The following is a 25,042-nucleotide window of genomic DNA, read 5'->3' as shown; positions in this document are numbered from 1 at the left end:
AAATTCAACAGTCGTGCTGGGTGGAAATTGCAATTCCTAGGAAAATATGTAAAATCGAGGACGTCGACATGCCGCATGTACCTCGAATGGTGGTTTCTCAATGGTACGTGTTTGCTTTTTTTTACCTGCTGTTGTTCTCCAACACCAAGGCCATAAATTAGACTGATGCAAGATTCATACCCTTCGGCCGGTAGCAAATCTTCCCGCCCTTTCGAGGATGCAAATAGGATTCTCGGTCCCGGTTCTCCAGGCAGGAAGCCTAAAATTAGAACGCAATCAACAACCCGCCCCTTGGCGGTAGGGTCTTGTGAGCAACTGGCGTTGCTAGGAGATCTCCCAGATCGGGTAACTCTTGGCAAGCGTATGGGTCTTCATGACGAACTGTTTCAGAAACGTGTGCGACTGCTTTCATGCAAAAGCTTTGGCTACCAACTTTTGGGCAACTGGGTGCCCTTTAAGCAACCTTTGATGAAACGTATTCAGGGTTCCCCCACGGGATACGCTGGTGATTCCATCCGAAAGGCACCAGCGAAGAGGGTGATTATGTTGATGAGAATTAAGATTCTACCTGAGATCATGCGATCCATGGGAAACCGAACCCTCTTGCGACGGTAGTCATTCAAGAAAGGTACACAAAGGTGAACTATGTTGGACCACCAGGATGACATAAGTGTGATTAGTTGAGTGGGCGACTTTTTCAAACTTGGCTCAATCGAGTCTCGGAAGTGTAAGTGGTAGCTTTCTAACCGACGTACCAATATCCTGACGGAATATTTTGGTTATTTCCACCCATTTCCCAGTGGCTCACTGTTGGCACGAGAGTGCATTATCCTAGACCGCTAATCCAGCTCATGAAAGCCATCCATTCCATTAGAGCATCGACTTGTCCGAAAACGGCTTTTAGGGGAAGCGTTACCCTGGGGAAGAACTGAACCTGGAAGGATGAAAAAAAGATTGGCTATGTTTGCTTTGCACTCGTATGTTTCATTAGCATTAATTTAAAGTCAACATTCGCTAACATTTTCGAGAGGGCACTCAACATGTTCAGTTGATCGACGATGTCCTTTACAGGACGGATTGAATTGTTCCACTATGGAAAACCACCTAATTTGATTTGTTTAAACAACATTGGGTAGCGCGGTCTAGCGAGATGCAATGTTTAAATCAGCACTAGATTTTATTAGTTAAAGAGGGATAGTGGTTCGATGGGAACCATTTCTAAATGGGTTATCTTACAATGATGTGTAAGATATTCTGATGCCAAACTGGCGTGTTTGTTTTTCACGAACATTAGATCAGTTAATCATTGAAACAGTGTGAACTGATTAGTATGTTTGGTGTTTAAATTAAATTCAACTCACGAAAGTAAACTTCATTTTAACATATCTGTGTGTATTTCACTAGCGTTCAGTTCACTGAGTGAAATGAATTGTGTTGCCGCGGCAGGATCATTCGCTTTTAAAGGCTAAAATCTTTTGCACACACCATACACGGCTGCATTTCTGTGGCGGAGGCATACCAAAACCCTCCAAGCATCGTGCTCCGTCGTGCCGGTTCCGTTCTAATTTCCCACGACCATAACACGAAAACTCAATCATGCCAATCTCAGTTAAAATTTCACCACGGCACTTGGTTTGCAGCGCGCGCGCGGTGAAAATCCAATCCGGCCGGTCGGTGCAAATTAACAGGGGAAATAAGTTCGGTTCCGCCTGCCAGGGAAAATAGGCCTCGAAATGGTCGTCCCCGGAGAGGTGGAATTGGGTGCAACGGTGAAAAAAAAGTTCCGGTTTTATCCTGTTGTGAAAAGCGAACATCACAACAAGCGCCCGTTTGCAGTTGTCGTCATCGTCGTCGGGACTGGGAATTGCACTTGGTTGCAGTGGGTTTGCCCAAAACCAGAGTGGTCGTAAACACCCACCCCCCACGCACACACACACACACACTTCCTCACAAATGCAGCAAAAGTCATCATCGGGGAGTGCGAACATCGGTGCGACACTGGCGGGTTTTCTTGCCACAAAGACCCGAGCTGCCCGGCAGGATATTTGAAGGAAATAAGCTGAATAGTGTGTGTGTGTTCGGTTCATCACCTCATCTCCTAGAACGCCTCACTGCCCAAAACCCCCATACCGAGGGGCCTACCAGATTCGGTACCGGTTCGTTTTGAAGAGTCAATTTGGGAATGTGCCGCCCCGGCGCCATGCGATACCGGGATCATGGTCCATTAAACCCGGTTTCCCCTTGCGGTGCGGGCGAATGTGCCATTTCTCGGGGCGTTCCATGCCGATTTTTTGATCAAATGATATCAGTTCGAGGGCGGGGGGGGGGGGCGGTTTAATGGAACTTTCTAATGGATTGCCGAGGCACCGTGAGGTTCTGCCCGATCGAACGGCTGATAGTTTTAATCCATCTCAGCTGACTGGATACTATCAAACTTTTTTGCATATGGCAGCACGTCCACATTGAACAACTGCACTCGCTCCTCGCATAAGGCTAATGAAAGGATATTGGATTTTTTCCCCCATCCCCCCCAACCCCTTAGCGGCCATTTTGTCGTTCCTTCGTCCTCTCGGTTGTCTCGTGCGATACCGATGGAAATCTGTAAAATGGAGATAAAGCTTAACATCGGCTTGACCCCCCCGGAGTAGCGCGGCCAACCGGACGACCCGGAGCTGCTGGTCTGCTGCATCGTGCTCCGGCAGATGTCCTACGGAGTGCACCCAAACCGCAGCATGAACCCCAGCCCAGTCGGGACTGCTATCGGTCACTGCGGTACTGACGTTCGGGTTTTTTTCCCCCCCTTTTGGTTTTGTTTTTTTTTCGGAACATTATGGGAAAATCTGTACGGTCAACATCACACGATCAAACAGACAACTGGGCCGCATGATGCGAGATACGGCAGGGCAGGCCGAGATCGGCCCAAGCTGGCCCCGGAAACCTCAGATAGCCGTGCGGCTACTGCTAACCTCTCCGGTGGGTAAACACTGGTGCACAAATTCTCGCACCGTAATGTCTCCTGCTGGCGCATGTTTGCACCCCTCCGCACCACCACCACCCCCCCCTCTTGGGAGACTGTTGCCAACCGCATCGGGCCACCCGGGGTTGGCCGGTGGTCAACAACTGCCGCATCATGGCCAGCCAGAAAAGATGGACTTTGATAATTTAATTTTCGGTTAAACTGTTCCGACGGAGTTTTCCCGGACCCGATGTCCGATGTCCTTTCGAACCGATCTAACCGATGAAACGACGATGTACTTTGGGACGTGGTGGAAAATGTACTTCCATCGGATGATGCACAGCGCGCGCTTTTTTCCCATCCTCCCTCCATCCATCCCTTTCGGTTTAGTTTGACAGGCTTTTAACGAGTCGAGCAAACATTCGGATGGGAAAGAAAAATCCGCTGCCGTCCATAACAGTGCAAAAGCTTCGTTATCTAAATGCAAATGTAATTGAATTGGTCCCTGGGACTAGGTTTGTGGTGTTTTCGTTCGAACTCGGATAGTGTTTGAACCTTGAAGTGTTTGTAAATTCAAAAAGAGGGAAAACATACATGTGAAAAAATTAGGATACATAATATAAAACAAATATCTTGGCTCACTATCTATGAATAAGTCCTAGCTATAGTGGCAAGGATTTGAATCTAAAGGAAGAGTATTAAATCTTTCGACGGGTATTAAAGCGAGCCTTAAGGGAATTTGTTTTTTTTTCTAATTATTCAAATAGTTGACTAGCTAGACGAATATGATGTTTAAAACAACATTAATGAAAATGACAACTTTGAAAACCTTTTTCATTAGCCCACTTTTAAGCTTAGGCTGCCGAAATTGTAAAGCCATTGAATTTTTAAAATTGCCATTTGTTTCCATAAACTAATACTACCCTTTCTTTTTAAAAGTTCCTCAAACTGTTGTTTTTCTATTAATAAAAACGTCTTGCTAATAAGAGAATCGTATTTGTATGCATCAAACGGGGGCTTAAGTATTTCTTCAGTTTCAGTCTCGTATTTGATGGACAGTTATTGAAGCACATCGCATATGTATGGCGGTCGCATTTTACATTTGTTACGTCCTACATCGAGCTTGTTGATGCTAGTGCCTCGGCTTCATTTGTATGTGCAACTAGAGGAAAAATCTTTTATCTTTCATTTTGTGGAAAAAAAAAACCCCCACCAAACACGAGCACAATGGATCGTGCTTCATTTATCTTGCTTTACAGCAAATGATGTTTCTTTTCTTTTAGTCACCCGTCATCGGCGTCTTTTCGGGCTGCCATTGCGATTGCATTTTTCCTTTCCTGGACAGATCTTTTTTTTATCCCAATGTTCTCTGTCCTTGCCTCTTCGATGCATTTGAAGTAGTGGTAACACATTTTGCTCCACTTCATCAGCGCAAGAAAGAAACACTCTGATGCTTGCTCGAACCCCCCCCAGAAAAGGACCTCCGGACCTGCACCACTAACGCCTCCGTACGCGGACGACATCGGGAGAGCGCCATCCATCATTTCGCCATTTGTTCGCTCGGGCGTTCATTTGTTTGTTTGTTCGTTCGTTCGTTCGTTCGTTTGCCCGAGAGTCCCTTTTTGGGGTGCGCTCCAGTGGTAGCGAGTCCATCACGGTATAGTGCCGGCGCTGGTGGACACGTTGAAAGCTTTTTGGACCCGATCCGTCCGTCCGTCCGTCCGTGGCGTTGGTGCAGCTGCATGGTGCCAAGTATCTCCAAAACCGACGATAAAGAAAATGAAACCGTGACACAAATGTGGTTGTTTTGCTTCAAAGTTGTTTGTAGCATTTTTCCCGCCCAGCACCACTGATTTGATGACAGATGAATATAAAAGTGCAGTATACGTCTCCGTGCCATACAGAGGTGGGGCAAAGTGTTTCGGTTGCAAAATATTTTCCTCCAAACAAGTACCGAATGCTGCGGCGCTTTTGGCATTACTTGATTATTATGCTTGCGCCCTGTGTGGAAAGTTATGAATGTGCTGGATCTTTTGTTGCGTGTAGCTGTAAGTAATGGGCGTCTCTTTTCCTTTTTGCTTTTGAAAATCGCAGATATTTGCAGATTAGGCTGAACGTGGTGGCATTGAACATATCTTGTTTATCTTTCGAGACAGGACTCCTTCAGAATTTTAAAGCATAAAGTATGCAGTTTTATATAATTTAAGAAAAATACTTTTACAAATGATGTGTCTGCCTTCTGAATCTTGTTATCATTCTTTGATATCTTTAAACCCCCTTCCATCTCGGGAACTGTTTTTCACCGCTCGATAGTCGCAGATATATCATAATCATCGGGAGTGCAAAAACGATCGCTAGATTTCTAATGCCCCTCCGCGCCCGTTTTGGCGTTATAAATCTCCAGCATCGCGTTGGTGCTTCCCAGAGGCGTGATAAATTATTTTCCTGAACCCCACGACGATCTTCGCCAGAGGCGTGGTGGCACTGAAAAGCGCGCGCGCCCCGTCAGGTTCACCCTGTGATTAATGGTCCCGGTTTTGGGATCGATCCAAATGCGCGCCGCATATTCTTCCAGGGGGGGTGTGCTGTTGAATGATATTAATTTATGATCATCATCAGCTCCATCTTCGCCGCGGCCCAACGCTGACGGAGCAAACGTATTTTTGGTGAACTTATTCCGGAGTGCTCTCCTGAGAGTTGACAACTGTTTTGCTGGTGAAGGGATGTGTTTGTTTTTTCGCGGTTTTCCAACCGAGCTTGCTTACGTTAAAAAAACTACATTAATGCGGAGGCACTTCAACCGAAAAGATAAGCGTGCAAATTTAAATGAATTTTAAATAATTTTTTAACACTGGTCGAAGGGCTTGCTTTCAAAAGAATATAATTTTGTTACAAACCAAACAGGAAAATATTCATTTATAAACTTGCTCGCAGACGCAGACAAAAAAGTTCTTTCCCAACACCTTTCAAGGTTCCCAAAAGGGACGTTAAAATTGCATGCTTCTCATGTCCTCTTTTGTCGCATAGAACCGAACCGAAGGAGTATCGTGCGATGTGGGAAAACGAATGAACAGACAAGAACCACTCAAACAGGGATGATAAGTTTAAAATGGCTGTTTGAGTAAGGTTAGTTGTTTTGGGGGTGGAAATGTGGAAACTTTGCATTTTTGTGCTCAAGTTTGGGCCACCCGGGTCCCACTGGGAAGGAGGTTCATCAACGAATTTAGTCCCCTTCAACCCGCTTCCCAGCTCCACCGGTTACATTTGACCTATCAAATCAGCTCCGAACAGACACGCAGGTTATTGGGCAAAGGAGGGTCGGAACCGAAGCGGGTGACGACAGATGAGTCGGGGATTAAATTAAACTTTCATGATAAGCTTTTATTGTCGAAACGCGGCTGGCGATGAAGATTTGAAGTTGTTGTTCCCCCTACGACCGTACGACGGTGTGAAGGTAGAAGGAATTGCCTTCCCGGGGGCTAGAGCAAATAAGGGACCTCAGTAAAAGAAAACTTCACACGCGTCACTCACGGGCGTCATCTCCCGGGACAAAAGGAGTTGAATTTTCACGCCTTGGACAGAGATTTACGTCACCCAACCGTCGTCACCTCCGTTTCCTCCATGGAAGCAGAGTTTGGCGGGCACACTTCCACACAAACACACATGTTTCATATATGCCTCATTTGCTTTGTTGTACTTTTTGCGGGTGTAACAAGTTGACGCTGGGAAAGGCGAGAGTCTTGACATGGTGTGGTCTTGGGAAATTGCGGAGAAAATTACCAGCAAAACTTTTGATTAGCACCAGCTCACGTTAGGTGATGGAGATGGAGATGAATTGTAGAAGTGTTGATGTGAACTCAGTTGGATGTGCCTTAGTAAGGTTCGTTACATCAGCAAAAAAGTGTTTAACTTTTTTTTTACTGCCCGCGTCCTCTTGACTGACAGGAGGTTTTTTGGGGAAAAAAAACCTCCTATCATCTCATGCAAATAATGATGATTTCTTCTAAACCAATCAGATAACGCAAATAGCCGCAAAACCGTTTCGGTAAGGTCGAGGCCGGAAAACTTTTCAATACTTTCCAACCACCACCACCGAAAAGTCGTAAAATTCAAACTGAAAGCTAATAACTCACCACAACAGACGGAGCTGGTCGGTGGAAAACTTTTCCCTTTCGCATTCGCGTACTGTTGACCGTTGGTGCCTCCTGATCCTGAGCCGAATTCGAAACATTCTGCGGTCAGTTTCGATCGATCCAACGGTGCTTGTGTTTGTTGCCGAACGAATTTTGTTTTCCACAAAATCAATATTGACCAGCCGAGGGCATCCCCGGTGTTTTGATCCTTTGTGGCGTTTGGAATCGTTCACAAGAAGAAAGTTTTTTCCCCCCATCTCTCGATCCAACTGAGTTCGTCCCTTTTCGTCCAAATGAAATCATTTCTGGGTATGTGTTTGTGTTTTACCCCGGTACTCTGCAATTTGTTTTGGATTCCTGTGTCGATTTATTGATATAATTTCTGATTGAGGTTCATCTTAAAAGGTTTGCTTTCGATAAGAAAACAAACGAAAAGTGAAACGTTTTAAATTGTGTCTTCTTTAGTTTTTCAGCAGTATTTCTTAATTTCAAAATTATCATACTTATGTCCAAAATTCAATTGATCACTCGTTAGAAAAAAAAACCCAAAACTATTTTAGTTTTCATCGTCTCATTGAACCATGTTGTTTTTCCCCCCCTTCTCGTAGCACTTGTGTAAGGCTGCAAACGTGTGTAAAATTGACCATCGACACTTACGGAAGCCAATTGTGGCAGCTTCCTTACAAAGGCACACGATCGACGAGCCTCGCAAATTCCGAGGAAAAAAGATCCCCATTTTTGTAGGGTCTAACTAACATTATCAACCGAGAAAAGAGGGGATTAGCTGTACGAGATCTAAAGTAAATTGGTAGAAAAAGCGGATAAAAACATACCAACAAAAATACAACCCGCTAGTTTCGAACGTAGCGAAAAGCAAAACCGGAAACGCACCCTGGCGAACGTGCTGCCCAGGGACAAGCGCTTGAACCATTCTGTCCTGCACAAGCAAAATTGAGTCGTGCTGTGAAAGCTGTACATAATTTTCATTAACGCAACGGATGTAAAAAAAGAACACTCACACACACACACTCACTCAGATACATCGAAGCCGGCGTATGGTTTTACGCTCGTCATCTCATTGCTTGTCGCATTCCATCAAACCATTGAGTGCTTGGAGTAGCATCGCGATTTGAAGGTATCGTTCGTGCCGGTTTCGCAAACGAAAACTATCGAAACGGAAATGTAAAGTTCCTCTAGCACTGAAACAAAACCCAAGAGTGTTTCCCTGACGAGAGATTCACACAACGAACGAAGTCTGAACGAAAGCGATTCGATTACTGTGTAAATTTCGATCGTTAATAAAACGGGCCTGTTAAGAACAAAAGTCCAACTGAGACAACGAGTGCGTGCAGGAAAGTTCGTATGCGCGAAAGTAGCAGAAATAGCAGCGACAAAGCAGCCATTTTTGCAAAAATCACACAAACATTCATCACCCCCACTGACTAGGCGAACGCAAGTTAAACGGTCAACTCGCCGAAACCTTTTGCTCAGAACCGGTCTCGAACCGAGGACCTTAGCCGAAACGAAACGAATAGAAATAATTGCAAAATGTCGTACGGTGATATTTCTTACGGGTAAGTAAACAACGCGTCCACCATCAGACCGATCTACCGATGAACGTCTGCTCTTAGAGAGTCCCTAACCTTCCCCCCGAATGTTGCGACCGGTTGAATAACGCAAGTCCCGAGCAAAACCTCATCCTTCGATCGGCCAGTCGATCGATTGCACATTGTTTTCGACCCCGGTTTTCTTGCCTGGCAATAGTCGGTCCGATTTTGTACGATTCAATCCTCTTGCGCGCGTGTTGTGTGGTTGTGGTTCGAAAATGGAGCTATCCATCTCCCAAATTTATGATCACCAGTTTGTCATACCGCTATACAAACTCAGCACACGTATTCCATGCATACACAGACACGTACTCCCACCCACACACACACACACACACACATACACATCCTCCAACACATCCTTTCTCATTCTTTGAAGGACATATTTCGGCCAAACTTATTTGTTTATCTGTTCCGTTATTCGCTTGTTTCCGCCGGGCTTATGGAATTCTATACTTTCATTAGTTTGGTTTTTGATTAGGCTTTGGGTTTTTCTTTGTGTAGGAGCTAGATCGGGTCAAAGTAGTTGGAAAGCTACCCGCTCTCATCGCCACACGTTCACTGAACAGTGAATCTAGGGGACAAATGTGTGAAACGATATTTCTGCATACATAAAGGAATGTTTTTCCGCAGGGTTGTGCCAGCTTTTTGCTCTAAATAATGTTTTGTATTTAAATCGTACATTGCACAAACAGTTGATGACACTGAGCAAGCCCTAAGCGGCGTATTGTGTGTACCACACGAACGAATATTATAATTGCTTAGATCCAATCCATTGGATCGTAACGATTACGATTCTGTTTATTTTCCTCTGTACATGTAGATTGCCTTTATTGATTCTATGTTTATCCTTAGAGTAGAATGGTTTTTTTTTTCGCTGCAATTGCCTCGGTTTGCCGACACGCCGAAGGTCCTGTTAGCTTTAGCAGTTTCTTGCGAGGAAAAGAAAGCAAAAACCCCCACAGCAAGTGGTCTTCTTTTCTTCTCGCTATCACACTTATGCCCGCAAGCATACAGCCACGTCTTGTGCTCGTGTTATCAATCATGCACACATTTTCTTGTTTCGTTTGAGCTCTTCGTTTCTCGTCCCATTCCATGCCATTTGCCAAATGTCGTTCCATTGTAGCTTATTTGGTTGCAGAATCAAGCAGAACGACATTTTTTATACTTAACTTTTTCAGACGTTTTGTTTACAACCTTTTTTGTTTTCTAATGACAACGTTGCAACTCCTTTACCGATACGATCAACATTCAGTAGCGCAGCATCGAAGCTTCTCTCGTACATGTTTCGAACCATACACACCTCACTGTCAAGAAAAAATGATCTTCATCAAGAAATTATTTCACCTTAGTTCAATCCTATGATCCTTTTTCCTACGTGTTTTTTTTTTCTTCCATCGCGTTTATACCGATTTATTGCCAAGAACCGATGTTGAACTGCACTTTGCCAAAACATGCTATCGTATGCACCAAGTCTTAGGTTGTGATAGAAAAAAAGTATCCAGTTTTATAGTATGGATACGCATCTCGTCGGTAAATCGTATTCGCTAGTTTCTGCTACTTCTGCTACTTCTGCTGCTGCTGCTGTTGCTGCGTGTACTCGAATGTTGTTCGCATTTCGCCCTAGAGTTGCTTGTGATTTTGTTCTCAAAATGAATTATTCTACTATTGATAACAGATTTTTGACGATGATTTTTTTGTAAATAGTTTTTATTAATGATCATATAAAAAGTATTTATCGTACGAGATCAACTATAAGGTAGTTTGTTTCTCAAATCGATCTTTTGTTTACTCGTCCGTCATCTCAAGCATAAGCTCTTAAAAATCTTTTTGAGTATTCTATCTGCTTGTTGCTCTTTCAAAATGTTCTGGCCAGTTTTCATTCCTTATTAGTTTCTATTTAGTCTCTTCTTGCTTATTTTCATTTGTTTTATGTTTCATCTCGTTCTTTTTCGTGTAATTCAATTTGATTTATTTTATTTTCTTCTGACATCTCATCATCTACAACCCAGTCGCTCTTACACATTCATTCATTGAGTCCGAAAACCATACATTGCGAATGCTGTCGCTTCGGAAACATGAACATTACATTCTTCTATCATCAACTACGCTATCGAGTTCATAGTACGTTTCATTTTCACCACCACAACCATTCTCGCTTTCCCGGGGAATGCACCCATTTTGGAGACGACAGTCTTATCCCAAGAGATTCGAGTATAGAGTGTAAAGAAATGGAAGGTTCATGACTTTTCATAACATTTTTCACACCTCTCATGTTCATGCTCGTGTGTTTGAATAAAAGTTACGCTAGCATAATTCTCCCTGTACTTCTTATTCAATCTCGTGGAGCCCCACTTCTATCTATAATCCCCTTTCCTGTCCTTCTCTCTCTCTCTCTCGCTCTATCTCACACGACTTATCTGTACATTTCTTTGATTTTCTTGCATTTGCAATCGTTTGCCGGTTGCTGCTGTTGAATAAATGCAATAAATACTAATATGTGCATCGTAATTCTTTCAAATCATCCCGCTTACCAATACCCCCTCCCCCTTCGTTCCAATCAGACTGCAGAAGCAAGTCAGCGTGATGAGTATGAATCTGTCGGCGAAGTTGGACGATCTGCAGCGGGGTGACCGTCATCTGGAGACGACGGTCGCCCTCTGCGAGATCCGGACACAACTTCAGGAGCTCACCAAATCGGTGGAGAGCTGCCAGACGGAAGTTTCCGAGGTAAGTCGCGGACCGGGACGGGCGTGTTGGACCACTCTGCCTGGGGGTGCTCATTTCTGTTTGCTTTTTCCCTCCCGTTTTTTTTTCTCCCACAGGTGAAACGTGATATGGTAGCAATAAAACACGAACTTGATACAGTACAACAGGTGAAGGAAGAGATCGAGGAGCTGCGGGAGTACGTGGATCGGCTGGAGGAGCACACTCACCGGCGGAAACTACGGTTGCTGGAGCAAGTTAGTGTTCAACCCAGCGAGCGTTCTTTTATTTTCACCCAATAAATGTATTATTTTATAATTTCTTGTGTTGTGTTTTTCTTTGGTTGTCCTTTAAATGAACCTGTTACATTAATTTAACCCAACTTCGTTTTATTTAAAAAATATACAATCATTTTCTTTTTATTTACCATTTTTTTATAATTTCCCCATCGCTTATTATCTACTTTTATACTTTCCGTTCCTCCCTGCCAGGGTTTGACGTTCTTCCTGACGTACGCCATTTTTGCGGCCGTCCTGGGCATGCTCCAGTTCGGTTACAACACTGGCGTCATCAATGCACCGGAGGTGAACATCGAGAACTTCATGAAGGATGTCTACAAGGATCGGTACGGCGAGGACATCAGCGAGGAGTTCATCCAGCAGCTGTACTCGGTCGCCGTGTCCATCTTCGCGATCGGCGGTATGCTCGGAGGTATTAGCGGCGGCTGGATGGCGAATCGTTTCGGAAGGTACGATAAGTTTTTCGTCTCACTCGAGAAGTTTTTAATTTTTCCAATTTATTCGATAATGTGATGTAAACAAAATTTAAAAAAAAAGTAAGCCAACTCGTCACATTATAAAGTATCGTTAGAACTAGCTAAGCAATGGATTGTTTGTGGCTTAGGACTCTTGACCTCATCCATTTTGTTTGGGTACATACCGTGCCCGCCAACGTCAGATAAGTTTCACAGCAGCCCTGCGGTGTTTGTCTGATTGATTAGCATCCGGTGAATAATTCATAATTGAATTGTCTTATCAAACCCAAAACCACCCGGAGGGCGCTGATCCGGCGTTGTTCTGCTTTCATTAAAGATGGCTTCATTTCCATTTTGTACACAACACCGCCCGGCATGCGTCGGGAGTGTGGTATATTGCTGGGCCGATAAGCCGATGGGCCCGGGCATGTATTTTATGCCACGGTTTGAACTGACTTCTGCCGATGGCTGCTGATCTGGCATTCTCTCTTCCCCACTCTCCTTCGGTCGCCCCCCTACCCCGCGGGCGTCGTAAATACAGCTATTTTATGAATCTTATCACAACCACACTCGTTGGCTGATGGACGATCTTCGATTCTGGCACTGTGTTTGCCGTAGTTTTGGAGCACTTGGCTGGTGGTGTTTTCGTAACGTGGAGCCGATGTAATGATATGACAGCGTTGGAAAATGCAAATGGAGTGCGTAAATCAAACAACATTGGTCGGATAATGCGTGCGCTTGTTTGCGTAACCTTTAACGCTTTTCGGACCCGCCATTAAAGGTTTGGAATGGATTACGATCCGTTGGGAATGTTATCATGATAGACCATACAAACTAGTGGATTGAAGAATCTGCAGTAGATGACATTTTATGGAATTTGTACCCTGTTTTTAGTGTATTATTTTCTAAATAAAATTTTAAATCCACTCATCTCCAACTTGAACCGTTCTACTTTACCATATTTTCAATAAGGTGGATTTAGGCTTTACAGCATTAAATTTCAAACATACTCAAACTACAAGTTTCGAAATGCGTATCCCATTTTCACTTGAAACATACCCGCAGGGTTATAGATAAATATTTACCTTGAAACCACCGCACCGCCAAATGTCACCGCGTTGATTTTGATGTGGTTTGGAGCGGCGGAAATCAAACAGATTCCTCCATTAATTATGAACTCGAGCCCGGAAAGCGCCCATCAAAAGGGTATGCAGCTGTACACCGAGCTCGCTGTGGAGGTCCACACCATTAAACGGCATCCGGCAAACACCCCTCCTAATGCACCGTTTCTTCACTTCCGTCCCCACCCCACAGGAAAGGTGGCCTCCTGCTGAACAACGTGCTGGGAATAGCCGGTGCATGCCTAATGGGATTCACTAAGATGAGTCATTCCTATGAAATGCTATTCCTCGGAAGATTTATAATTGGTGTCAATTGTGGTAAGTGTCAGGCGGGCGCGTTGCGGCACCCGCGCGAAGAGGATACCCTCGGCATGTACCCTCAGGAAACTCATGAGTTGCTTAATTTTGTGCGCCATTCCCGCGCGCGCCCGCATTCTCTTTCCCTTCCGTTTCCGACAGGTTTAAACACATCGTTAGTACCAATGTATATATCTGAAATTGCTCCATTAAATTTAAGAGGTGGTTTAGGTACCGTTAACCAATTGGCTGTGACCGTAGGATTACTATTATCGCAAGTACTGGGTATAGAACAAATTTTAGGAACTAATGATGGCTGGCCCGTGCTGTTAGGGCTAGCCATCTGTCCAGCTGTATTACAATTACTTCTACTACCGATCTGCCCAGAATCACCTAGATATTTACTAATTACCAAGCAGTGGGAGGAGGAAGCGCGGAAAGGTAAGTAAGGTGGTGTTTGATCGATGCTGCGGTCCGTGTGTTCACTTTGGACCGGCGAAATTTTACCGCTTCCTAACTCCCTCCCTCGCAGCTCTACGCCGCCTGAGAGCTTCCAACCAGGTCGAGGAGGACATCGAGGAGATGCGGGCCGAAGAGCGGGCCCAGCAGTGCGAGAGCAGTATATCGTTGATAGAGCTCATCTGCTCGCCCACGCTCCGGGCACCGCTGATAATCGGAATTGTGATGCAGCTTAGTCAGCAGTTTAGTGGAATTAACGCCGTAAGTAATTTCGCCCAGCCCTCATTGTTTTAAGTGATTGATTTGATGAGGTTCCCTTTCATCTCGCCGAAAATTTAAAACGAGAAAACCGTTAACGATTAATTTATTACGTTCTATTGTCGTACTACCATTGCGTTGATTGAACAATTGATCCTTAACGATGAAATGATTAGGATAGATCGAGGCGTAATGAATGCTCGAGCTATCTCCGAAACAGTTTTAGACACATTTTGTTTATTCATCTTCAGCGTATTACTACTTTTGGTCAACCAAAAATACCGTTAGCGATATCCTTAGAATTGTTTGTGAAAAAATTGAAATAATTCGAAATGAAAGAAGAAAGATGAAAAGTAAACTAACCAAAGTATTATTGCTAGTTTTTTTGTATTATTGCCAGTGATTTCATTATTTTTAAAGTTATAATATAAAATTCTCCATTTTCAACATTTTATGTAATCTGTATTTTGTTCTTCTAAATGTTAAACAAATAAGCATTTAAATTAACATGAACCAAACAGCTGGCTAAAAATTTCAACGTATTGCAATCTTCAAAATCGTTGGAAATAAAACACAATAGGCGATAGGAAACAATTTATTAAATCCTCACACAGGTCTACGTAAATTTTCCAGCATATTTACATCCTGTAAAACACGTTTGCCCATTGTCTCTCGCAGGTATTCTATTACTCAACGTCGCTGTTCATGAGTTCGGGTCTCACGGAGGAAAGTGCTAAATTCGCCACAATAGGAATCGGTGCAATAATGGTAAGTGTCCTCCGGGAGTACACAGGATAAGCCCCAAAATGCTGCTACACATAATCCACTCCATCACTTTCCGTTGTTGCGACTGGTCAAAATGATCAGTTCAAAGAAACAAAAAAAGACGAATGTGAATTCAACGGCATTGGTTTTGCCGTAAAACGCTGTTTGTTAGCAATGCATTGAAAAACGGATGTTTATGGAAGTTGCTCGGGGGTCGGGCGAGGTGTGATCCTAAAAAGCATAACCACCAGACCACTAGCCACCAATTACCTAACTGCATCCGACAACGGTGCGCCCACCACTACCGACCCATTTTCCTCTTAGTTATAAAATACGCTCGCATTAATAACAGGATCGCAATCGAAATTGATGCCTACCCTTACATAACCTCAAAACTTGGTCGAACATATTTCAATTTAAATTCAACATTTATCAATTTCCGACCTTTTTATGTTAGTTTTTACGCGAGCGCATTCGGCATGCCACGGCATTTTCCAACCTCCACCAACCGCTCGCCAGCTGAAAGGTGTGTGTGTGTGTGTGTGAGGCGTGTAGGAAAATCGATATTGTGGTTCGGGGTTTTTGTGCACACACTCCGGCGCAAGGGCATAAATAATCAGCGATGGTGTGTGGCGAGGTGCAAATATTTAGGTATTTAAAGAAAGAAGACCAAAACCACACCAAACCCACAACGGGGCCCCAACAGACAAGGCCGCTCCGGTGGCTGACCAAATTCAACACCGAAAACAACACTCTACACAACGCACAACGCAAGCCCACTTGGGTCCGTTTCCCGGTGGAATCGTACCCCCGCGCGAGTGAAAAACCATCGCGCAAATATTGGTGCATGTTCGAATTGACCCCATTCGCGAAATTGGAAGTAGGTGGCCAGTGCCAAATTAATGGAGCGTGTTACGCAAACTCGGGGAAAAACACGCAAATTGACACATTTCTTTCATCCCAAACGCTGATGGATTCTTTTTCCTCTCGCCCGCTCTCTAGGTTGTGATGACACTCGTATCAATACCGCTAATGGATAGAACTGGTCGACGAACGCTGCATTTGTATGGATTAGGTGGAATGTTTATATTCTCAATATTCATAACAATATCGTTTTTAATAAAGGCAAGTACAATACGTCCTCATTTCTTCCCTTGCATATCATATTTAAATACGCTTCGCAAAAGACTACGTTGAAGCGATAAAGTGCAAAGCTGCTCTCGAACAAGTTTTGGGGACCATTCGGGTGTTCCCGAAACACCCGAAATTAAACATTCATAGAGCATTATCTCTTCAACAGTCGGTGCGAAGCGTAGCTCGCTGGAAAATTAAGGCACCAGGCGAACACATCTCTTTGGGTTCGGTGCGGAAACTTTAGCTCGCTTTTTCGTCCCGCCAAAATTTCCTACGGCAAAAGGCCAGATAAAGTCGCCTCCCCACCGAACACATAATGGAAGTGGTTGGTAAACGAAAAGTTACCACCATTACCCCGAAACTATAAACCTTCCTGGATGAAGCCCCCCGTTTGGTTTTAAGTTTATTATGTGCTAGATTTTTTTCCATCTGTGTTTCCACCTTCTCTTGGTGTTCTTTCTGGATGGTTGTTATAAAACGTTCAACATAGATCTTTTTTTTTTTTTAGTAGATCCGTTTCTTACCTTCATTATTTCGTTCGTTCATTTTCTTATTCGTTCCATATTCCCTTTTGATCTATTAAGACAATTTTATCTTGCTCGAATTTTCCTACTTCGTTGCTTGGTTGTGTATGATTCTCTCTTTTGATTCCTTAAAATTGTTTAACTTTTGCACGTATCAATATGAAAATAAATAGGTTAGCTTCTCTTAGATAGTGTTAAAACCATGTGACATTTGCAAATGTTGAGTAGAACATTTTTTATTTTACCTCATCAAGTGTTTAAGTACAAAACGTATAACTGGTAAACAGAAATTGAGCTGTCCAATCATAAAATTATTTTCCGGGTTGCTTTGTTATCTCCTTCAAATTTTGAAAGTAACTGCTTTTATTGAAGGTAGAAGCATTTAGATCTTTAAGTAAGTTGGTTCTTCCGGGGAAAACACGTGACATTTGCTATGCGTTCTGGCAATGATTTGATCCAAGCAAACACTTGCTCCACTTTGACACCTTTCCTCATCCAGCAGGCCATGTGTGGATGTACCAAAATTAAACCACAAACACACCACATAAATCTCAACCAACTTGTCCCATTCTCTAACGGCCTACGGAAAGGTTTCTGCAAGCCAAGCTTCCAAAGTCTAACTTTCCACAAAAATATGGCTCTCGCCGCAGCAAGCGTCCAAAATGTGGCATTTGTTCTCCGTTGCAACGAATGTGACAAAGTATCTCTTCCCGAACGCCGGACGGAAAAACTTTGCTCCAACGCCCGGCTAGCGGGGTGCGTTTCAGCTAGCAGGGAGTAATATAAAAACAACTTTTCGTCCTTCTTGCCAAGCCGAGCGGCAAATACAAGACGGCCCATGGAACTAACAGGCATTGAAGTGTGTGTTTGTATGGGTTTTTTGTGTGTGTGTGCAGTAAACTTTGATGCAATTTGACCCACCGGCAGCAAATTGAACGCGTACGACACGAAACACGGTCCGGGGATAGTGCACATGTGGTCACGTTTTTCATTAGACTTTAATTAAAGAACTTGCCGTGGTTTTTCCATGTGTAGAGATTGGCAGAAGGAAAAGTAGAGTAGTGTTTTGGTTGGGTCTCGTTTTTTCCACAAGGCCGTTACTAGTCAAATCGGTAGTTCTCGGGTACATTGCAAGCGTTTCCCGAGCTTGTTGCTGTGGCATGTTGGAAAAACATAAATATCTGGCCATACTAAGGTTCACGGTTGTGGTCCTTTTTGCAGTTGGAAAAGGCCGTTTTTCCTGTTGCGTGTTTTTTTGCTTTGTTCCAGCAGGCCGACACAGTAAGGTCGTACGTACGGGCAGCAACCTGCACGATAGGAATCGTTATCATTAATACTAAGACCGGCCTTTGTATCGGCCAGCAGGACAGAGCTCCTAAGGGGAGCTCGATTAAAAACGAATCACGCCCAACCGGACCATGCCTCGCCGGAAGGACAAATCAAATCCTCAGCTCAAAATACCGCCTCCACAGAGCATTCCCTCAGGCCGATTGGTTTGTTTTCGAACCCGGTGCGGAAGGTGACAGCAAAACCAAAACTAATCACCAGGCAAAACTTTCTTCCCACCACCCTTCTTGGACGCAAGAACCGATTACAGACAAAAAAAGGGCACATTATTACTGTGTCCTTTTGTCGTCCTTTGGCACCACGGGGTAGATTGCGATTGTTAGGAAGTTTGCTGCTCGGGTTGGCGAGATGTTATCTACTCGGTGAATCGTTTGTTGCTCCCCCAAGGGTTGAACCGATGGGGGCGAATGTTCGGGTTGAGTACAGCTCCAAATTATTTTTCCCAAACGATGTTTCGAGGGGACATGCAAAATGGTCATCGAGTTGAAAAATCCAATCCACGGGGGCGCACGGGGGAAAAGTATCACCTCCCCTTTAGGGGAGTGTCGCAAAAAACACACAAATTCCACTCGACAACAGTTGCCCCCAAAAGGAAGGACGAGAACACGCCGTGTTTGTCTGGTCGCTCTCCCACACGACCACAAGTATTTTCCATAATGAAGTGGATGTAATTTAGTTGTGTGTTTTTCGCTAAATTCCGCTTCTCACCCTACTGACCTTTGAACGTTTTTTTTTTTCGTTTTGTTTCGCCCTCGTCGGTGTTGTGTGTGCCGTAGCACAGGGACATTGGATGCATGTGCTCCACCGAACCGAATGCGGATGCGTGTAAGGTGGTTCCTTGAGAAAATTACACTCCCCCTTCCCAAACACCAGCGCACCCGGTGTGGAAACTACCAGGTGGAGCAATGAATGAGCTTCCGAGCCTACGACCGCCTAACACCCGAGAGCTATTTGTGCCCGGCTTGAGATGGTGCTATTTTTCGTGTTAATGACATCCATTAGTGTTAACTACGCGCGGCGCCGGCAGCGATGGCAGCGGTTCCCAATCGCGATGGCAAGTCTGCGCGCCCGGGCGATGACTTCCGCCACCGAAGTGCGTTATGAACTCACCCCATGTTTCCGACCGATGGCAGGCTCTACTGCCCGCGGCGGGAACTCACATTGCGTGTATCCGATTTCAGACATTTCAACAACCTTTCCCTTTTTCTCTTCCGGTTTCGGATTGGGGATCGTTTCGTTGATGTTTTTTTTTTCCTTTTAGTGTGCCCTCAGTTTTCTTTGCCGCCTGTTGTGGTGTTTAACTTGTTTGGAAGGATGCTATTTTATTCTCATTCACCTCGTTGCTAACAATAGCTAGAGCTCTTTCTTCAAAATAGACAACCCCCATCGGCAAACGTTGCTTGTACGCGATAGTACAGTGTGTTTGAAACATCGCTTCTCAAGGTCAATGTTGTAGGGCGAACGCTGTCAACATATTTAACATGGACGCCCTTACACCCTGCGGGGGACGCTTTCCCCGGAAACCACTCTTTCTGTATTTATTTTACCGCGACTTGATTGAGTCGAGCCGGAAAGGGGCCGACGGGTGAACCTTTCGATCATAATTACCGTTGTGTTCTCCGTTACTTTTCCGATTTGGCTACGTTTTTCTAAACTTTGAGATTTTTCTATTACTTTATCAATTAATTGCTGCAATTAAACAACATTTTCATTAAATTGCAATCATGTTAAAATGTAGGTATAAGTACAAAACAGACAAGAAAAAATGATTCAAATACCACCATGGTTTTAACATAACATACATTAAAGATTAAAGTTAAAAGAACTATTTGGAAGGTTTCTTAATACAACTTTCTTTTCTGGTTTCAAAATACCGTAAGACTTGCTTACAATTTCTGCCTGGATATAAACCAGGAAGTTCATTTGACACTACAATATAATTGTTCCCTACAATACGCTTTTCGGCGATCAAATGGACGCATTTCCTACTGCCCTAAGAGCCACCTGTCTAATAACACACACACACACACACACACACACACACACACACACACACACACACACCTGACTGGATTACAGTATAAAGTACCCCGCAAAACTGTCGTTCCACGTTCCCTTTTGGAACCTTTGGAAAAGTGTTGTTCGCTTCTTTTTGCCTGCCATTTCCGCTTCCTTCCGGGTGGTTTGCGCTACGTTGTTGCTCGTCAGTGCTCGTGCTTGGCGTCCATTACCCTCCCCTAACGGGGCCTTTCTACGAGAGTGTTCGTGCCACAACAAGTGCCGGGAGCTTCCGGAAACGCAGGAACTTCGATTGAATTCGCTATTGTTAGACCACTTGCGTATTGTTTGCCCTTATGATTCCAACCGTTTCCGGGTTTCGCACTTGACTGGGTGAATGTATAGCAAGGGGAAGCCTTTTTCTTTTGCACACTTCACTTCCTTTGCGTGTGGTCTTCTCTTCGGCGCTACCTTTTTTTACGAGAACTATTTTTTTCCTTTGTCCTTCCTTCTAATCAATCTGTTTGAAGCAACCATACTTCCGGTTGTAATGTGTTTGTTCCCTCAGTACTATAGGGGAGGATGAGCAAGGATTGTTTTCTCTTTTTATTTCGCACCACTTGCTGCGTGTCAAAATCTGCACCGAATTCATATCAACCAAAACTAGACCCTTTTCGGAACAGGATTATGCGAACCTTTGCTTCGCTGTCATGGTTGCCGTTTTTTACACTCAAACTTTGGTTGCCTAGTTTTTTTTTGCAAAGGAAGTGTTGTTTAGGAGAGTTTCTCAGAAGGACCGAGCCTGTTTCTTTCGCTTGTGAGTTCATCTCATCCGTGAAGTTTTTGTTTTTGTGGTCTCCTTCTGTTTTAATTTTCACCATGGAAATGTGGGGTTCGACCACCAGGAAACTCTACACAGGCATCGCATTCTCGCGTTTGTTTATAAAATATTGGGCCAAAGTTTTCGTTGAGGTTCTTCCTGTATTTTTCCCTAAGACCTAAAGATCTATTTCAATTGCTTGATTTAGGTCATACCAAGTGTTTTACGGCTTAAAATTAAAACCTAAAACAAACAACTGTACGGTTACTGTCAAAAACTACACGCCACAATTACACAATTGGCAGGATTTGTTCTCTTTGTAGCCTTTTTATAGAATAACTTGATGATGGAATGCGTCGATCCTTGCCAAACTATCGAATTACTCTTCGTTCCGTGAAAGGAACAAGTTTTCATGTAGCTTCCCACAAAGTTTGACACCGAACGGAACAAGTTTCCCCGAACGATGCGCCTCCCCATCTCCCGTGATGCATTGTTTTATTTTGTCCAAACTATTCTTCCCTTGTTTGAGCAGCTAGCTAGAGTTCCCACTATCATTGCATCGTTGTTTGCATTCTTCCGTCGCCTCTCGATGTAAGAAGCATCGCCGTCATCATCAACACTCGCGGTTTCTGTACCTCCCATCCCTCAACTTTACCAAGGTTCATGCTTTAATTAGACGACCGAAACAGAAACCCTGACCGGGAAACTGTGGATTACCTATCTTTAAGAGTTCGGTAGTGGTTTTCAATGCAACGTTCCCGTTGCCAGAAGAAACCCCAGCGGAAGTGGGATGGCGCTTTGGAACGGGCATTCAAATAGCTTGAGTATCCATTGTTATAGAGTCAAAGTCCTTGGAATCGCCGGAGGATGTCCAAAGGGAATGCAGACGTGGATTTTCACAAACCATAACAAAGAGAAAGACGACACTAACCTCGGCGGGATTGCATGCAACGAGCGTTGGAGTGCATTGGTGCGAATGAAATTGTAAGACAGGGCCGAATTATTATTACCCCATTAAAGTATGAACCTGCCCGGAACGATTATCGTAACCTGACGGAGGAAAAACGTGTGGCAGTGTCAAAAGAGCGAAGCACCCACTCTACCGTTCAAGTTACACACCGTAGAGTTTTCTTACATTCTCCCCGGACGGCACCCGAACTATTTCATTGTACGTATAATGATCGAGATTTGCCGCTTCCATTCTGAGACGATCCGGTCCAAAAGATAGAGCGAAGAGGAACCATTCGCCTCACCCTCTGGGAGAACGTATAGAAGAAACCTCGTGCACAAAGATGGTTTGCAAGTTAAGTTCTCGTTTCGCTAACGATGACGCCGTTCTGTGCAACGTTTGTTTGCCGAAAAGATGCCGAGACACACGGAGGCCACAAAGGAATTATCCATTTGAACGGAACACAATGGAATAGTTTGGGCTCGCTTTCGCCACTCGTGTCGCTTTCAATTTCGTTACGGTACTGCCTTCCCATTCCACCGTCTATCGTTGCTTTCAATCAGGGTTTTGTAAGATCCGTTCGGTAAGAAAAGTTAGGTTTGCACTTTACTTTTCTCTGCCTGTTTTTTTTTTTTGTCGGTAAAACGGTGAAGCCATATTCTGTCTATCCAGTAGAGTCTTTAGTGACTTTACTTTTTCACAAAAACCACCACACTGTTTTGTGCGATGTGCAACTTCTCCTGGTCAAACATTTTCAATGGTTTTCAAATATACGTTTTGTGGAGCTAACGTTCTTCATTCATTTCAACTTCAACCGGTTGTGTTACTCAGACATTATAGTTTTAAACCATTTAACTGTTGTCAAACTTTAGATCTTCTTTCCAATCGTTGCTTGTAGTTTTGTTTTTTACAATTTATTACTCTCTAATCACGCTTTTCACTGCACGATGCATGCTTCAACCTATCCTACGCACAAGCAACATGGTTCCCTTCTTCTTCCGCTAGCCTCGTTGATGTTTCTATCTTTCTACTTCTACTTACACATTCTTCCTCCTTCCTACCTTTTCGTTCCATTTAATATTTGTACATAAAATAATTTGTTAAATAAACGAATCATTTGCGCGCGCGAACGATAAGGACAGTCTCGTGTCGACATCATGCGCTGTTAATCATACCCACAAGAGAAAAAAAAATCAGAAGCCAGCTACATGCAGCTCAAGTTTCACCTCGTTTGCCCTCACAAAGCTTCTGTGGGGGGGAAAAACCCTCCCTTATACTAGACCGATGTGTTTACACGATATTAACGAAACGTGGTTTCAGTATTATGAGATCCATAGAAGAAGTATTATGAGATCCTTGTGCTGCATGCACTGTAAGGATGAAATAATGTCGATCATGCTTTTTTAGCTGAAGGTCTGTCTTTATTCCAAGGAGATTCAAATAAATATAGCTTTATGTATACGTGCTTTGATTATGTTGAAGATGCTGTTAACAACAATATTAATTTGATATTCTACTTTATAACCACATGTCCAACTGATTACTTGGCCATTAACATTAAGAAATAACGCTCTCGATAAGGAGCGTTGTTTGTGAGATGAACGAGTGAAAACTTGAAGCACCTCGTAACAGATGGAGGCGCCTGGTCGTTTATGGAAATTCACTACCAAATGGAGGCGCATGGTTGTTTACTGAAAATTCTCTTGAAAATGGAGACGCATGGTTGTTTACGCTGGGAAATTCTACATATGTTAATGAGGAAGCAAATATACCCGACAAATCCGTAGAGAATAGAAACAACGATACGAAATAATTTAAGGAGCACCTGCTGTAGTTTGAATTGAATTGAAAGTGGTGAAAATATGATAACGGGTCGATGTAGCATTTTTTTCATCATCTTGCTAAGGAGCATATTGTGTAGGATGCTGGAAATACTTGCCAACTCGAAAAAAAAAAACCACCGTCAGACTGTAATAACCAGGTCACCCCACGCCAAATTCTACCGGCGATGCAAAAGTGCGTAAATGTCAACGAGCGAAGGGAGGGTATAAAGCCGAGTAACAAAACAATAAACAGTTCCCTCGAGGAATTGAGAAGACGACCCACCTGGCGCAAAACATGACGCCAGAATTATATCCCTTTGTAAGCTCTACTTTACATTTCCTCCGCTTTCCACCGTTTTTGGAACAGATGAAAGCTTTTATAACGTGTAGGAAGTATACTTTTCTAATTTAATCAAGATTCCGTGAAAACGCACATGTTTTTACTCTTGTGCTTGAGATCTTTCAAACTGAAATTTCCTGGAAATGCAAACTTTGCCCTTTAGATGTGCAAAATCTTTAGCATTCTTTTGTTGACATCTGAGATCGCACTCATAAAAGAATTTTTTTTTTCGTTTGATTTTTTTAAAATAACTTTGATACTACTGATTGAAGTTTAATGATATTTGATTGCTGTTCTATGGTTATTACAGTAAACTTGATAAAACTAAAAAAAAGCTTAAGACACTCGTAGTATTGTTATCTCCATACGTACTGTGTTACCTGAGAAAGGCATCCAGAATTATATACATAGGAGAAGAAATATGTTTAATCGTAGATTCAGGGGAAAAACTTTACCTTTAAGGTTCTTTTGCAGGACTTTTAAGGTATCCTTGCAGCCAAGTTATCAGCTCAGCAGTTATGAAACTTTCTTTCTCGTAATCTAGTATGGTAGCAAAATTTCCAGTTTAATATGTTATGACCCTTTCCTCAGCAGTGCCAGTGCCTTCACTTATCCCCCCGTCCACTTTGTAAAGCTTCTAGGTTTATTTATTCGAACAATCTTTCTGTCATACCTCCCCGGTTGGCCGAGTGTTCTTCGGTACCTAAACCAGCACCGTGGCCTTTGCGCATCCAAGGCACGTAACAAACGCAACGCGCACTGCAGAATAAATACCCGAAAAAAGAAGGTTTTCTCCGCATGGCTGCTTACCTGGGCCATTTTGTTTTATGTGTGTATAGCACCCGTATCTCTGCATTTTTTTTCCTCTGGACTGGTGGAAAAAATGGAATCTTTTCCATGGCAACCGATGGCGTACTTTTTGCATCTTGCTCATATTTGGTAGACATTTTTTGGGGTGGGGTCTGCGAAATGGGTCTCAGGTGAATTTATGTCACTGCCACGGTGAAGCATGGTGAAGCAGCGTTCCAAGAGTTACGCTACGCTATCATGG

At 43.6% G+C, this 25,042-nt stretch overlaps 1 protein-coding gene across 4 annotated transcripts in view; it reads left to right on the top strand.

The window, feature by feature from the left end:
* The window catches only part of LOC131281525 (glucose transporter type 1), a 73,714-nt gene that overhangs the window by 26,967 nt on the left and 21,705 nt on the right, over positions 1-25,042 (top strand). For 3 of the 4 annotated variants that reach the window (XM_058310861.1, XM_058310859.1, XM_058310860.1), the window contains exons 4-11: positions 11,261-11,426; positions 11,522-11,659; positions 11,894-12,150; positions 13,471-13,595; positions 13,737-14,015; positions 14,107-14,294; positions 14,970-15,059; positions 16,059-16,181. In XM_058310861.1, the coding sequence (XP_058166844.1) occupies positions 11,261-11,426; positions 11,522-11,659; positions 11,894-12,150; positions 13,471-13,595; positions 13,737-14,015; positions 14,107-14,294; positions 14,970-15,059; positions 16,059-16,181 (1,366 nt within the window). The remainder of the gene's footprint in view (positions 1-11,260; positions 11,427-11,521; positions 11,660-11,893; positions 12,151-13,470; positions 13,596-13,736; positions 14,016-14,106; positions 14,295-14,969; positions 15,060-16,058; positions 16,182-25,042) is intronic. The other variant, XM_058310862.1, reaches the window with a different exon arrangement.

Source organism: Anopheles ziemanni, chromosome 2 (genome assembly GCF_943734765.1).
Source record: "Anopheles ziemanni chromosome 2, idAnoZiCoDA_A2_x.2, whole genome shotgun sequence".
Taxonomy (NCBI): domain Eukaryota; kingdom Metazoa; phylum Arthropoda; class Insecta; order Diptera; family Culicidae; genus Anopheles; species Anopheles ziemanni.
Note: the sequence above shows the minus strand (reverse complement) of the source record. Positions and strands in the feature narration are given on the sequence as shown.